Source organism: Lissotriton vulgaris, chromosome 1_1, assembly GCF_964263255.1.
Source record: "Lissotriton vulgaris chromosome 1_1, aLisVul1.2, whole genome shotgun sequence".
NCBI lineage: Eukaryota > Metazoa > Chordata > Amphibia > Caudata > Salamandridae > Lissotriton > Lissotriton vulgaris.
This window is the reverse complement of record NC_141685.1, coordinates 986,818,402-986,835,341: the sequence shown is the minus strand read 5'-3', so window position 1 is coordinate 986,835,341 and position 16,940 is coordinate 986,818,402. Positions and strand designations below refer to the sequence as shown.

Here is a 16,940-nt window from a genome sequence, read left to right as displayed (position 1 = left end):
TTAGTGGGAGAGGTGGAAAAGCGTACGCAAATTTGTTTGACCAACTCATCCATACCGCATTGCCCTGGACAATGGGTGTGGGTATCTGGCGGCGAAGTTTGGGCATTTGGAGTTGCGGTGTGTGGCGAACAGATCTATCTCTAGTTGGCCCCACTCGTGAAAGAACGGTTGAAGAACTTGAGGATGAAGTTCCCACTTGTGTATCTGTTGTCTTTGATGACTTAACAGATCTGCAACTTGATTGTGAACTCCTGGTAGATGTTCTGCTAGCTGAAAGATATTTTGAGGAATGGCCCACCTCCATATGCTCTGCGCCAGCCGGGTGAGCTGTAAGTGGAGAAGTGTGGCTCACTGGTTAGAGCAGGCAGACCCTGAAGCAGAGGTCAGACCCGAGACCAGGGTTCGATTCCTGACGCGGCAGGGTGTTGAGCTCAAATGTCCACGGACTCGATAATTCTCGCTTCGGTGCCTGACCTAATCATGGGTTCACACTATGCAACTCTGGGCATTAAGCTTGCTTAATCTCCACAATGGCCCCCCGGCGGTGGGATGCCTGGCTTTCACCTTGGGGATGCCCTATAGGGGCTATCTCACAGGGAAAAACCAGGACGGGTTCCCAAGGCAAGCGCGGAGATACCCCTTCGGGGGTCGATTCTGGCGCTACATAAGAAATGCAATAATAAGGAGCGTGTTTCTCCTTGTTTTTGTATGTAATACATGGCTGTCATATTGTCAGTACGGACTAGTACAGCCTTGCTTGATAAGTAATGTTGAAACGATTTTAGAGCTAGAAAAATTTCTAACAACTCCAGATGATTTATGTGGAGTAGCTTTTGTTGCGGTGTCCATGTACCCTGTACTGTGTGTATTTCTAAATGTGCTCCCCATCCTGTGAGAGATGCGTCTGTAGTTAGCACCACTTGTGGAACAAGCTCTATGAACGGCCGGCCCTTGGAAAGGTTTTTGGTGTTCCACCTCTGCAGAGAGCGATATGACCGGTCGTCCACAACCACCAGATCTGTTATTTGTTGCTGAGCCTGATTCCACTGACTTGCTAAGCACTCTTGTATGGGGCGCAATTTTAGTCTTGCGTATGGTACTATGAAAATGCAAGATGACATCATTCTGATTAATTGCATGAACACTCGAGCTGGTAGTGAGTGTTGTGGCTGGAATTGTGGTTAGCTTGTGTAACAGGCAGATGGTCTGATTCGTGTGCTGTACACATTGGTGGTAGGACTTGGATTTTATTAGCCAGTCGTCGAGGTACGGGAAGACATGAATGTTGTCCCTTCTAAAGTGTGCTGCTAGTACTGCTAGACACGGCGTGAACACTCGATGTGCTGTAGTTACTCCGAAAGGGCGTACTTTGAATTGGTAATGTTGACCTTCTAGTACAAATCGAAGGTACTTTCTGTGAGATTGATGGATAGGAATGTGGAAGTAGGCGTCCTTGAGATCCAATGTGGCAAGGAAGTCGCCTTGTTTTAACAGCGACAGAACGTGTTGTAGTGTGACCATATATAAGTGGTCGGATTGTATGTAAAGGTTTAGGGGCCTTAGATCTAGTATAGGTCTGAGGGACCCGTTATTTTTGGGCATGAGAAAGTATAGGGAGTAAACTCCTGTATTTTGATGGTGTTTTGGGACTGGTTCTATTGCATTCTTTTGCAGTAGAGATGCAACCTCTTGTCTTAGGAGTGTGAGATGCTCCTGTGACATGAGACGTTGTCTGGGTGGTATTGTTGGAGGAGTGGAAGTGAGCTCCAGGCAATAACCTGACTGAACTATTTGTCTTACCCATCTGTCTGTGGTGATGGAGTTCCAGACAGGTAGGAACTGTTGTAATCTCCCCCGACAGGAGTGGAATGGTCTGGGGGGATGGAAGGGAAGTCACTGTTTGGGAGTAGAGGCATTGCGGTTGTTGTTGCCTCTGCCTCTACCCTTATTGTTGTTACCTCTATATCCTCCTCTGTAATACCCTCTACTGGGCGAGGTTTGGGTGGGCGCTTTATAAGAAGAGGAGGTGTTGTCAGTTTGAAAACCCTTAGAGGCGCCCCTTTAAGAGGAGCGATGAAAGGACGCTCGATGGGTCTGAGTTGGTAAGGATCCCATGGATTTTGCTGTATCTGTACCTTTTTTCATTTTCTCTAGTGCATTATCAACTGTTGGACCAAAGAGATGTTATTGGTCAAAGGCTTGATTTAAGATACTGGCATGTACTTCTGGCTTGAACCCAGAGATGCGTAGCCATGCATGTCTACGCAACAGTATTCCCGTATTTATTGCTCTAGAAGCTGTGCCGGCAGTGTCGAATGCACAGCGGATTGAGGTATTTGTAATAACCTTACCTTCTTGTATTAGGTCAGAAGCCCTGGTCTTATATTGCTCTGGTAAATGCTGCATGAGTGATTCTAACTCATCATAATGAGCTCGATCATATCTCGCTAACAAAGCTTGAGTGTAAGCAATTCTCCAGACATTGGCTGCTTGTGAGATGGTGCGTTTTCCTGAAGCATATAAAAGCTTGGACTCTTTATCAGGGGGTGGAGTATCCCCTGTTGTCTGCGAGTTAGCTCTTTTCCTCGCATTTGATACTACTAATGAGTCCAATGGCAGCTGACCTTTGATGTATGCTGGGTCAGTTGGAGCCGCTTTATACTTTTTTTCCAGTCTGGGGTTAATCACCCTGGCTCTGACAGGGTCTTTGAATACCTCTTGTGCATGTCTCACCACTCCACTAAGTATTGGTAATGTGGTTGTGGTTGTATGTGACAACAGTAGTGTATCCGTAAGGAAATCCTCTTCCACTGGATCTGTATGTAAGTCCACTCCATGAAAAGTGGCTGCTCTATGAATGAGCTGTGTAAACCCAATAGTGTCATCTGGGGGAGATGGTCTAGAAGGGCATGCATCATCTTGTGGCAGATCTGGTGCATCTGGCCCATTGTAATCCTCCCAGGGATCATCTGATGGCCCAGGAATATTGTCTGGGTCATCTGTGTCATCTATGTGTTGCTCACTTTCTATTACCTGTGAATAATTGTCTTTATCATCATCATCCTGCAGTATAGGGCTATGTGTGCTGGATGGTGAGTGTACAGGAGAAATATCTATTAGTATCTCTATCAGTGGTGAAGGAATTCTTATGGGGGAAGTTTGAGCATGCTTTTTGAGAGGAACTGGAGGTGGTATGGGAGAGGCCATTTTCCTCTTTTTAGGCACTGTAATGACATGTCCAGTTTTTGGATTAATACGAAGAGTCTTTTGCTTTGGATCTGGGTGGAAAAGCTCTTCTGCCGGAATATCCTTTTTCAGTGCCAATTTATCCTGCTTGGGACCGAAATGCTTAGATTTTACAGTTTCTATTGTCTTTGGAGCGGATTTTGGCTTTGGTTCCGAAGACTTGGTATCATGTTTCTTTCTCGGATCTGAGCTTTTTGGATCCAGAATTGTTGTTCCCGAAGTGCGTTTGGAATCCTTTACCTTCGGAGCTGAAGTGTGTTTCGGTGCCGAAGCAGGCTTCGGGTCGACTTTTTTCGGAACCGTAGTTGTCTTTGGTTCGGTAGACCTGGGAACGTCTTTCGGTGCTGAGCTTGTTTTCGGCTCAACCGGTTTCGGTACCTAAGGTTGCTTCGGTGCCGGAGTTAATTTTGGTTTGAGGACCTTCTGCTTGTCGGGACCGACAGACTGATTTGAGCCCGAGTCGACTGGAGGCTTTTTTGGAATCTTCGTTGCCGAGCCAGAAAGCGGGGCGTCGGAAAATTTCGGTCAGTGTGCACCTGGACCTAGAGGTGGAACCGAAGCCTGTACCAGTATTGGGGGGGGGGGGGGGGGGGGGGGGGGAACAGGGTCGACGCTTGAACTCACGACCTGTTGACCAGCTGGAAGAAGATCGTTGTCTTCTGATTGATCCTTGGCGGTGGAAGCTGAATCCTCTGCTTCGGAAATGAAGTCGTCCTGCTGTTGTTCTTCAGACTCTACCTCAATCTGAACCTTGTCTATGATAAGGTCTGGTGTCGATGAAGATGACTGCGCCATGACTCTTCGAGCTCGACGGTCCCTGATGGTTTTCTTGGACCGGAACGAAGCACAGGCCTCGCAATCTCGACTCTCGTGCTCTGGAGATAAGCACAGATTGCAAACCTCATGAAGATCAGTTTGAGGAAATTTGTGTCCACACTGAGGGCACTTCTTGAAGGGTGTTCTTTCCATGAGCCAAATGCCCAATGGCGCAGTTCGGCCCGAAGGCCCCGACGAACGCTGGAATCGAGAAGCGCAAGCCTTTCTCGAATGCGGGTAACTGGAATTACTGTCAAAGACGATACCGATGGTATGATGTAGGACTGGAAGTCGAAAAGAGATCGGTAACGGGACCAAATCATAAATAAATACATCCGAGCCCGATGGCGGAAAAAACTATCTGAAGATGGAGTTGATGCCCACGCGCACTACGATCTACAGGAGGAGTCATCCAACAGACAAAGACTCTTCCAAGACAAAGTGTAATTATCGGGCCCTCCACCAGATGGTGATCTATGCAATAGTGTGTGGCCTGCAGCCTATATGCCTCGAACATAACTTTCCAAACTGCACTGTTACGCACCAAACTCCAGAAATAGGTTTAATACTACAGCTTCCACTAACAGGTTACGTTATACATTGGATGAACAATCTGGGTTTGCTCAACTATACTCGCCAGATACTGGTCTCTTGGACAACAGGGCCCTCAGCACTGAATGTGCAGTCATTAAGAAACTATCTCACCAAGGTATATCGCGGGTGGGACACATGTATCATGATGGACTTTTCATGACTATGGAGCATTTTAAGGAGAGAGCATTTTTGTCCACTACAGAATGAGACATACTACTAAGTTCCATTGTCTGTTCTCTCAGACAAACTCCAAGAGCTTGCTCCACTGACGAAAGTTATTCAATTGAAAGAGCAGAGTGTTAGCTATATACATTGCACAACAAACTAGAACAAATGCATTGATACCAGCCGAGAAACATGGGGAGACAGACTTGGGAAATTGCTGGTTGGATGATAAATGGGTAGTCTGTTTTTTGCCAGATGACCACCATATGTTTAAATTATAGACACAAGAGACTACATTTTATATTCTTCTACAAAGTGTGTTTCATGCCAGCTCTGCCGAATAAGATGGGCCTAACTACTGACCACACCGGCAGGAGACATCATAGATTGTGAAATACAGGTTGACCCACTGGTGACCTTACTAGGACATGTCCCAGACCTTTGAGGAAGGAGATCTGCTGCCATGTTACACCTGTTAGCTGAATACCAAGCTAACATATCCTGGTTCAGGAACCTTAATATTACACTTAAGAACTAGCTACAAGAAGCAAAACTGTGCAACATGAGCACAGAACCATTTCCAGCACTACAACATGACAAGGCTTGGCCAAACGACATTTGGGCCTGTTCCACAGCCACCATGGCACAAGACAAATTCGGAAGTGGGGTTGGGGCATTTGGGTTCAGGGCTGGAGCCCGGACGAAAAGTTTCTGATTAGATACATTGTCACATTCCCAATGACTGGGCTGTGCGTTGACTCCTCCCTTTTTCTTTGTCTCTCCTGATCATCTAAGTTGTAAAATGAACGTCCAATGAATTGCTCTTGTTGATTATTAACAAATAAAAAGTAAAACAAAAGAGGTAGGTAGATACAGACTCTGCCTTTCTTGGAACGAATGTGTCACGTATGTGTTTGTAAAATGTGTTTTGGGATACAATAGTTATTGAAGATACTTTATTGGATACTTGGATATCAGAATAAAGTTCTTTAATTGATTGATACTTTATTACTAAAATGCTTTTTTTGTATTTTGTGTGACAGGTGCTGGATCTGTCGTCCTAGAAAGTATTTTGACGTTAGTTTGTATGACAGAAAGCGCTTTGAAGTCAATAATATAAAGCTGCTCCACTGCCTTTATGCAAATTATGTTTTGATACAGAGTGTATAAAAGATACTGGGCCTTTCTTCCAATAAACTTGTTTGAGGTACAATTTCTATAAAAGGCCCTGTGGGGGGGTTTCCAGAAGGCACTTTCAGGTATATTTCTCCTAAAGGGTTTATCCCACTTTGAGACATGCTCTTCTGTTTTTCTTGTTATTTTTTGCATGCGCTTTTCAGCTTCACTTACCACGCCTGTGATCCTTTGATCTGTGTCACAGTGAGGTGCTTCTTCTGGTTGCCCTCTCTTCTTCTCTTCAGCGGAGGCACGCCTAATAGTGAAAGAAACATTTCTTTGAATAGGAGTGATGGTTAGTGTGAAATTTACCCAATCTAGACCACATGTACCCTTATTTTGAGTTTGATGGACGGTACTCCACTTTTCAGGGTGGCGAAGCAGATTATCGCTGCCATCCTGACAGACTACCACCTATCAAATTTACAGATGACAGCCGACCAAGTGAGTGGGGAGCTGCCATTATGACAGTTCCAATCAAGGTTCCCAAAAATAATCTGGTAGACTGCTGCCACCGATCTTGACGGCCTTCCACCAAACTTTTAATTTTTATGTTTTTCAAAAAGAAACAACCAAATTGGGAGTTTCTTTTTGAACAACCAAAACCTAATGACTCCCACACCTTGGAAGTTTTCTTTCATAGTGTGGGAGTTATTACTGTGTTTTGCTGCCTCTCAGCACTAGGTTTTACAAGGTGGTAATGGACAGAAAAAAAGGACATTACACCACCCATCCTAAGTAGGGCAGGTGGTGTAATACCCTTCCTCTGATAGTCCCTTCATAATTGAGCCATTGGAGGTAGCTTTCTGTTGACGAACCAATGGGGGCTCCATCGAGAGAAACCTTATAGTCCACCAACTAAGGCGGAGGAGCATCGCCCCACCAGTGCAAAGAAAAAGTAAAATGATAATAACGTAGCGTTATTGTCATTCTATTTTTTGTATTGGAGTTGCCACCAGGTTAGGGTGGGGCGGGGCATGGCTCCTCGTGACACAGGTGGGGGGGAGTGGCTGCTGCTGCACTAAAGTGCACATGACTGTTTGGCCGGCCGACTTGGGCAGGCCAAACAGTCATGCAAACTTAGTAGGTTCTCCACCCAGGCTGCATCGTAGCCTACGTGGAGAACATGCCCAAGCTTCCACTCCCTCTCTGAACACCGAACCACGGCACTCAGAACAGTCACGACGCTGCAATCAGCAGCATTGTGATTGGCTAGAGAAGTCTGGAAGCCTAGGTACTTACCGTTCCTGCTGTTCCTACCCCCCACCCCCCTGCCACTGTCCCCTACCAGCCACTACAGCTGTCCACTCCTCTATAAATGAGGCAGGCAGAGTAAGAGTTTGGTGATAAGATACTCTGTTGCATTTGCAATGGAGTACCCGTCTGCCAATTTTATTCAAATGTTCTGGTAATGGCATACTATTGTGCAGTATTGCTCTTGTGATACCATGGTGAAGGCACGCTGTTGTACTTTATCCTGCCGATCCCCTTTTACCTGCTATATCTTTGCTCCAGGTGGTTTTCCTTTAGCTTGAGTGGGCCACTTAGTCTCCGCTGGCTGTCATGAAGCTGGTGCAGTGCCTTTAGTTGTCCCAGCATTTCTTCCAAACGGGCCTCCAAGCTTTGCTGCCTCTCCTTGGTCACCTGCAGCTCTTTCTGCAACTCTGTGATTTGCTTTGTGTACTGAAATTACACAGTGTAAGGTTTTTAGCATGTTTGTCCTTAAAGGTTATCTGTAGAGGTGCACTGTTCTTTGATAAAATTGCAAGATTGCACAACTTGGCTGTAGCGACGTAGCAAGGGTGCCATGGGCCCTGACACATGCACAAACAACGGGTCCTCCAACTACAGTTTACGTAATACAATGCAGCAATAATCAGGTCTCACTGGGTCGCTCAGGCCTCTGGGTTCCCGTCTACTGCACCTGCTGCCCCATTGATAGCAGCTTCGGTGGCGGGGCAAAGGGGGGGGGGGGGCTGGTCCGCCCCAAAGAGCAAGTTTTGGGGGTGGCACCCCCCCCCCCCCCCGCACTTACCTATGCCCGTCGCAGGGCGGCAAACGCAGGAATCGCCAGTACTCTCCCCCGATCTTACATGCAGGGGCTGCCATAGGCGGCCAAAGGTCTAGCTACAGTACTGAGCTGCTCCCTTGTTTGTCTGCCCAGTAGTACTGTCACATGGTTGGTGACTTCAGGCTCTCCTTGCTACATATCATTCTTACATCTTACAGCATGGCCAGTGACATTGCTTTTTCCAACCTACTATCGTGTGTGCATCATAAGAAGAGTTCTGAGTAGGATGTACTGTTCATCTTAATCTACTCATTAAGAGGTAAAGGAAAATAAAAAAAATTCAGTTTCAGGAAAATGTTTGTTATTTAATTTGGAAACTTCGAGAAATCCATGGATTTTTTGAACTTTTGAGAGAAACGTGATTTGATCCATATTTAGAGAAAACTATTACATTCTGATTGTTGTGGCTGGGATTGGATTCCATTGAATGAATGCCATGTTTATTACATACTCAGTGATTTTTTTTTCTAAACTTTTCTTTTTCTCCCAGAGCAAGAGGAATTACTTGCGTTGGGCGTTACTTTCAGTAGTGCGTGCGTAGTCAGCCGCACTGTTTGGACCTATGTGTGAAAGGCTGAAAGTCAGTCAAGAGAGTGAAAAGAATATAGAGCCAGATTATCATCTTATACAGTCTTGTCAAGAGTAGACTCGGAGGTGAGGGGACTGGGGGGTTTGGGTTTTTGCCAAATTTTATTATATGCACATGGATAAATTTACATACAATAACTCTAGATGGAAATCCTGGTTATCCTGAAAAACTGGTATGGACCAGGCTTTCCTACACCCCAGTGTACAGCATTCTAGGTTTGAATTTTTTTTGCCATATTCTAAAGATTAGGGATCTCTTGGTGGCGAAGATGCATGGCAGCAGAAAGGCAGAGCTCCCACCTGCCAAACTTGCATATTGCAGGCCTCATTTAGCTTTCTCAATCTCTTTATTGTTACCATCCCGAAATCAAGGTATAGTTCCAAAAATCTTAAAGATGTGAAAATCACTATGGGCCACATGTATCAAATTTGGCAGAATCGGCCAGTTTCCAATAGCAAAAAAGGCTTTTTACATGCATCAAACCCTATTTTGAGATTCGTTAACCAGTTAATAAATAGCAAAATGGATTTGCGAGTCGGTATCTGGAAGGAGCGTGTTTAGGGCGCCCCTTCAAAATACCGAATTACAGTGGTATGTATGAATGTTTTGTGACTGTGAATGCGGTCTCGAAACATTCACATTTTACCACCAACTTCAAGTTGGTGGTAACCCATTCGCAAACAGGAAGGGGTCCCTTCCCCTTTGTGAAAGCATTTTTAAGCATGGGCAGTGGTCCCACGGACCCTTGCCTGCTCTTAAAAAACGAGAGGAAAACTCTTACTTGGCAGCTTTCCAAAAAAAAGATTGCTTTATGTAAAAGCAGTCATAGACATGGTGGTCTGCTGACCTCCGCATGCCACCATCCCTGTGATGATTTTTGCAATTTCAAATGGGACGCAAATTGCGACCTACCTCATTAATAGTCATGAGGTAGGTAATTTGCGACCCACTGGGAATTGCAGAAAGTGTTTAACACACTTTCATACATGCTGTTTGGCGATTACCTAAATGCAAATCACAAGGATTCGCAATTAGAGAATCGCAAAACGGTTTCTTCATACATGTGGCCCTATTTCCCCAGATTTTAAACCCAGAACATATCAAATAGGCCATTCCCTCAATTTATTAAAATAGAAAAACACAGAGAGCCAAAAAGGGCCAGAAAGGAGGGAAAGAGAGGAGAAGAGCGACAGAGATCACAAACCCCATGAGAGGTTCCGCAGCCCATATAACCGCAATCCTTGACCAGCTGATGTAGTCTGCAGTTCAGTTCTACCGATCAGAGCCGGTACTCCATCGCAATAACCTTGAAGGATGTCAAGCCGCGCACAGTGGTAGTAGCCTCCATTCAACGGTCCTCCACTGACTGAAGCCTCCCTAAGTTTCATATACAGTATTTTACTAGTGAGGCCCTCCAGCATTACCCAGTACCACTTTTATGCAGGCTCAAAGGCGGCCATCTTATCAGCAATGTTGGAACACAGTGCTGCTATTCTGCCTCATTTAGAGAAAGACTAAGCGCATGGCTACCATTAGCGAAGCCTCTGCAGGCTATTCCATTGGAAATCCCTTGATCAGGTGTCCAGTCTGTCATTGGGCCGCTAGGTCATAGCAACAGTTGCTATGCAACAGTCATTAGATTTTCCTGCCCATGACTTCCAAGGGAGGCATCGCGGTCCTAAGAAGGGGAATCCAACTATCCAACAAAGTTAGTTAGTTGTCATGCTGAACCTCCTCTTCAGCATCTTGTAGGTACTCATGTGACTTGTGGTGGTGCACCAAATCTACTGGACCTGAGCTTAAGAGGATCATTCAAATTGAGCATTTACTGCTCCTTTGGGTTTCCCCTGTTGCGCTGCAATTTTTGCACCTTGGTGCTGCCTAATGCCAGAGGGACAGACCAGTGCCCCTAGATCATTTTCCTTCAAATCTCCAGTCTCCTATGTTGCTACTGTCCCTAGCCAAGCAGCGCTTTCTATCTCGAAGTCTCCCACCACAGTAGGTGTGCTTCCCTCACTGACTCACATTACTTCCAGTGCTACCCTAACAGTTTCAAAATGATCTTTTTTTATAATCCGAAGTTATGCCCCTCTGATCTTGCACCGCAAACCTCGCTGGCTGCTCTTCCCCAAGGTATGGGGGCAGCTGCTAGTTCTTCTAGTCCTCAGTCTCCTGAGCCACCTTTGTTCAAATGAAAGCATGGTGAGTGTTCCCCTAGTTTGCTCAGTACCAACCTCAGGATTGGAATGGTTGTCCACTGCGATGTTGGTCACCTTAATGTCATTGCAGGAATCGAAGCTCACAAATTGTGCTTCGGCCATGTCAGCCATGCTCACATAGTAATGGCCAGCATGAGAAGGATTGGGAGCACATTGTGTTTTAGCATCGGGTGCACTTTGGGGTGGTGAGGCGGGCAGATTCCAGTCGGTTGGGAAGAAGTAATCGAGGGAAAATTTGGTATTTGATTTTGACCAGTAGGATGCTGAATCTTCATCCCTCAATGAACTGGAAAGTTGAGTGGTAGTTGTGACTGTAAGCAGTGCTTAATTTTTGCTGGTGCTTGCCGATGCTTAGAACCGGCACTTAATTATCAGGTGTCTACTACACTCATTGCTGCACGACAATTGATTTTAATGTAATTTACCTCACTACGCCGCTAGTGGACTGGGCAGTGACACAGATTGTTACAGTTATCTGTTGAACCAAGTGTTTGACTCTGCAAGTTCGTTTTTCTCAATCCATTCCATTAAAAAATGCTGTTGATCATGCAGTCACAACAGGTGATGGACCGAATGTGGATCAATGTCACACACTCATCCCAGTCCAAAGATCTGGGCCCAAATCCATCGTTTTTTTGCACTCCACACCACCCTGGGTTAGACAATGGCGATATGCAAATCAGCTCTGACCCTGTGCCCCATGGGAACAGTCCAGTCCGAACTACAAAAGCCATGTCCTTCCCAGAACGGAATCAAGCATCCGGGTCCCAGGCACTCCACACCACTGGAGTCAAGCTAGCCGGGCTGATGAGAGGTGTTACCTCGAAACCGGTCCGGTCCTCGGATGCTTGATTCCGTTCTGGGAAGGACATGGCTTTTGTAGTTCGGACTGGACTGTTCCCATGGGGCACAGGGTCAGAGCTGATTTGCATATCGCCATTGTCTAACCCAGGGTGGTGTGGAGTGCAAAAAAACGATGGATTTGGGCCCAGATCTTTGGACTGGGGTGAGTGTGTGACATTGATCCACATTCTGTCCATCACCTGTTGTGTTTGCGTTGATCATGCAGTGGCACTGGCGGCCCAGCGGCCATGGCGCGGCCCTTAAGTAAGTATTGCAGGCCCAGTGGGTGGTACACTGTGAGCTGGGCTGGATTTTGGTCTTCTATTGGGGTTGGGGCTGTGCGCGGCAGCAGGCAGCATGCGCAGATTCATTGTGCACGCATTCTCTGCATTGCCACGCCCGAGTCATTGTGGTTCGCGGCCGTTCAACTAAGGTCAGTGAGCGTGACTTGGACCTTGCCCTTGAGGAGTAGGCAGTAGCCAGTACTGGCAACCGCACCAGGTAAGGCAGGGCCTGTCACTGCAGGCTTAATCAGATAATAAGGCTTCACAGTAGCGGCCTAAGGCACTCAACTTACTGGTCCAGGACACGGGTTCCACACTCCCAGTCCCAGCGAAGTGTGTGTTGCGGGCGCGCCTGCCGTGTGAGGCAGGTCTGGCCAAGAGGTGAATGGACAATCATGAATCATTGATGAATGAATTAATCTTAATATCGCTCACAGTCACATTCGACTGATATGTAGATGGCTTCGCTGTGGCGGCCGGGCCCTTTGATATTGCCGGCCCAGGCTGGATTTTGGTTCTACATTCAAATCCGCGGGGTTGGGGCTGTGCGTGGCAGCAGCCCTCTTGCATTGATTTTTTCATATTCATTGTGCGCACATTTGCTGCATTGCCATGCCATGCCCCAGCACACCCGCGCCCTCACCCCACCACACACAGAGTAATCGTGGGTGGTTAAGCGCAGCCGGTGTTCAGTGGTTCAAGAACCGAACCGTCTGTCCTTCACACTAAGTGAACATCTCAGAAGCAGGCGGCAAGCAGTCCGGACTGTCGTGTTCCTGTAGTGGGCGCCAGACAAACACCAAACTCGGGACACAGGTTAGTTGCTCAATGCTTCTTTTATTTCTCTCCTTTGGCCGCTGGTTACATGCACGTCTGTCGCGTCCTCCTCCTGGTAAGTCTGCTGTCCTTCCTGTCCCTAACCGGATGTGGTGTCCGGTGACCTGGTCACCTCCCTCATGACCCACAGGGTCCTAGTGTCCTCCAGTCCTATCGTCCTGTCCGTCGGGTCACGACATCTCCCCCTTTGTTGCAAACAAAAGTTCATGGTACAGCTCTTCTGATCATTTTCGCCCCCTCCCCTTTGACAGCATTTACTTATAGTAATGGTGACAGGGCTGAGGAAGGGGACCTAGGCATGAGGGCCACATGGCGGAGGGAAGAGGTGATATTTGATGTCCCAACAACATGAGCTCGGTTTTGGAGCCATTAAGTTTCAGCCTTGAGTTGGACATCCAATCATGGATTCCCTCAAGACAGTCATGGAGGTTTTTTATCTTTTCGCCTTCAAGGGAAAAGGACACAACCATTTGGGTGTCGTCAGCATATGTGACGGCTTTTATCCCAAAGGGGGTGACCACATCCTCCAGGGGGGCCATGTATGGGTTGAATAGTGTAGGGCTCAATGAAGAGCCCTGTGGGACCCCACACTGGAGGTGGAAAAGGTCTGATCGTATATTCCCTTCACAGACCTAGAAGGTTCTGTCCTTCAGGAAGGATGAAAGCCAACTGAGCGCCTTGTCCCTCACTCCCAGGTTGAGTAGTCGCTGGATCAGGATCTTGTGGTCCACCGTGTCAAATGCAGCGCTTAGATCCAGGAGGATCAGTAAAACCGATCCCCCTGAATCCAAGATGCATCTGGCTTCCTCGACTACTTTTAGGAGGGCGGTCTCGGTCCCCTGCCCTGGACGAAAACCTGTTTGCGATGGGCGTAGGAGATTGTTGATTTCGAGGAAGGCCGACAGTTGCTGGTTGACCAGTTTCTCTGCAATCTTACTCATGCCTGGTAAGAGAGAGATTGGGCGCAGGTTGGAAAGGTCTGAGGGATCCTGGCCTGGCTTGTTGCTAGGTATGAGATGGTTGGTCCGATTTGTTTAAGAATACGAATGGGGGCTGGGTCAGTGGGTGAGCCGCTTTTCATGCCTGAAAGAGTTTTCAAGAAGTCTTCGTTGGACAGCTGGTGAAAACTGTCTAGAGTCGGGCCGGTTGTGGAGGGTACCAGTTCATAAAGGAGTTTATTATCCGTTATAGGTGGGAGGGTTTGTAGAATATTGGTGATTTTATTCTGAAAAAAGGTTGCTATTTGATTGCATCTAGAGACTGTAGGTTGCTGAGTGGAAGGAGGATTGGGAATTTTGAGTAACTCTTTGACTATTTTATAAGTCTCCCTGGATGAATTGGATGCAGTTTTAATTTTTTCATTGAAGAAGGATGCTTGGGCTGATTTTCGGGCTAATTTGTAGGTCCTCATTGCTTTTTTATATTCATCTTTGATGATGGGGTCCCAGTTTTTCCTCCATTTCCGCTCTTGGATCTTACAGATTTTTCTAAGGTTCCTTAGTTCTTGGGAGTACCATGGGGATTTGAAGGTCATGCTTTTTTTCTTTATATTTCTTTTGGGAGCGACTACATCAAGAGTAGAGGTGAGCCATCTAGTGAAGTTTTCGTCTGCTTTTATGGGGTCAGGAAGAGCGGAGGGGGCAGAGCTTATCAGTTCCTGGGTCCAACGCTCAAATGAGAGTTTGGACCAGATTCTGTCCTGCTCTCTAGAAGACGAAGTTTGGGGAGTGTTAGGGGTAATTTGCCAAGTGAAAGGAATGAGGGAGTGATCAGACCATGGCAGCGGGAGTGCAGGTCGTGTTTCTATTTTTGACAGGTTGGTGAAGAGAGGATCTAGAAGGTGACCCTTGGTATGAGTTGCCTCTGAGTTTAAGAGGTGTAGGTCAAGTGCCTTTAGTTCAGAAATGAGGTCCCTTGCGGTTTTGTCTGAGCTGTCCTCAAAATGGAGGTTTAGGTCTCCAAGCAGGATACAATTAGAGGTTGAGGTGCAGGAGGAGATCGTGGAGTCAAGTAGTGAACCGACAAAGTTTCCTAGATTGCCGGGTGGTCGGTATACGAGGGTACCCGAGAGGGATTTGTTGGGAGTTATTTGGAGGGAAAAGTGGACGCTTTCGCAGTCTTCGATTCCTCCTTCTTGTATCCTGCATGTGAAGGTGCTTCGGTAAACAATCGCTATACCACCTCCTTTTCCCTTCGGTCTGTTTTGGTGTTGTATAAGGTAACCATAGGGTAGCATGTTAACAATGTCAGCCTCGGAATGAGGTGTCAACCAAGTTTCCGTAAGGAAAAGTATGTCCAAATTAACGTCTTGGATTAGAAGTTTAATTTCTAGAGAATGTTTAGAAGCGGATCTACAATTAAGTAGAGCAAGGCTAACAAGGTTAGGTGAGTGGCAAGTGGTTTTTCGTGGGGATTGACCCAGCGGCTGGGGTAATGGGGGGGAGGTAGGGGGCGGCCGTGTCAAATTGCAGGAGGTAGTCACGTGAATGAATAATTCGGTGGCTACGAAAATTGGGCATAGTGGATGGCCCTGTGCCCGGCCTGGCCCGGACGGGCCCAGACGGGCTTGCCTCTGGCGCACCTCCGGCGCGCCATCGGCGCGCCCGCTGCGCCAGCCCGCTGCGCGGATGAGAAGAGGGCTTCATTTTGTAGCGGTTGGGCCCAAATCGCCCAGCCACTAGAGCGCTGTCCAGGCCCCCTTCAAAGATGGCGCCCGTGGAGTCTGCCCCTCGAGGGGTGTTTCTAGGACAGACCGGGAACCCTGAGATAAGCTTCAGGTCATGCAATTATTCTGCATGAGGAAGCGGCTCGCTACGGTCAGGTAGGTAAAATTACAGTTTACATCAAATTTGCACAATTATAGCAGCAACACGATAAAAGCAACAGTGTCAATTTTAAAAAGCGCGAAGAGCTATTAAAAAGCGGTGCTTGACAAAGAGAGTAGCAGATTAATTATAGATGGGGATCTAGCCTCCCGGCTTCCGCCTCAGGAAAGGTGCAATCACGAAATGGGGAGATACAGATTAGAAGCTCTTTTGTAGCGGTTGGGCCCAAATCGCCCAGCCACTAGAGCGCTGTCCAGGCCCCCTTCAAAGATGGCGCCCGTGGGGTCTGCGCCTCGAGGGGTGTTTCTAGGACAGACCGGGAGCCGAGAAGAATGAAGAGGACAGAAACCCATAAATATCAGAAATTACACCCATTTGAGCAATGAGACTCTTTAAGAATTTCTTTAAACTGCTGCAAAGCACAGGAAATGGAGGGGCACTAACCTAGTTCCCAGTTTACAAGGCTTATAATCATGGCGCACTAAAAGTAAATTAAATAAGACTGGAGAAGCTACTAGTGACACCTACTAGTCTATAGTGAGCAGCATGTGACTGGACAGACAAAAAACCAATAAAACACTCCAACTAGTGTGTTTACTTCTTATATCACCATGACCACACTCTGACATAAGCCGACTGCTGCATTTCACTGGTGAGAATTTCAAACCATGAAAGCTTTCATTTAATAATGACGCATGCTGAGACTTGTAGTTTCACTTGGCTGGTATAAGCATATCCACAAACTTGATTTACTCCTTAAAATGCCCATGTGGCAAAATCTATGTGGGCACAAATCCAATATAAGAACAAACAATGAAAAATCCGCCGTGGTAGTTCATTTCAATGAACAAAGACATACCGTTGCTCAAATCAAATTTATGGTTCTGGAAACCATTGACATATTGGAAGGTAGAGACAATCGCAAATACCTGCTGCAACGGGAAATGACTTGGATCTATCGCTTACAAAGCATGAAACCCTTTGGGTTAAATGATAGAATTGAATTCAGTTGTTACTTATGATTAATTTCGCTTTATGAAACCACAAGTATGGTTTTACTGACACTGACGCTTTGCTGTAGCTCGCATTCAATTAAGTGGCATTTACTGTTGTATACCTTACATCATGTGGTATGATTAGTGCTTTGACATTCATGCGTTCACTTGTTTTTTTACCTACTAGTATGCACGTTAGTAGTTATATTCTTCAGCACAGATCCTTATTGCCTATTTCATATTTCTTATTTCACATACGTATGATCTTTATGTAATAGTC

At 46.6% G+C, this 16,940-nt stretch overlaps 1 protein-coding gene across 2 annotated transcripts in view; it reads right to left on the bottom strand.

Moving 5' to 3' along the window:
- RASAL3 (RAS protein activator like 3) overlaps positions 1-16,940 on the bottom strand; it is a 245,284-nt gene that overhangs the window by 29,660 nt on the left and 198,684 nt on the right. For both annotated transcript variants that reach the window (XM_086960667.1, XM_086960658.1), the window contains exons 16-17: positions 7,493-7,680; positions 6,172-6,253 (exon numbers count right to left, since the gene is read on the bottom strand). In XM_086960667.1, coding sequence (XP_086816793.1) covers positions 6,172-6,253; positions 7,493-7,680 — 270 coding nt within the window. The remainder of the gene's footprint in view (positions 1-6,171; positions 6,254-7,492; positions 7,681-16,940) is intronic.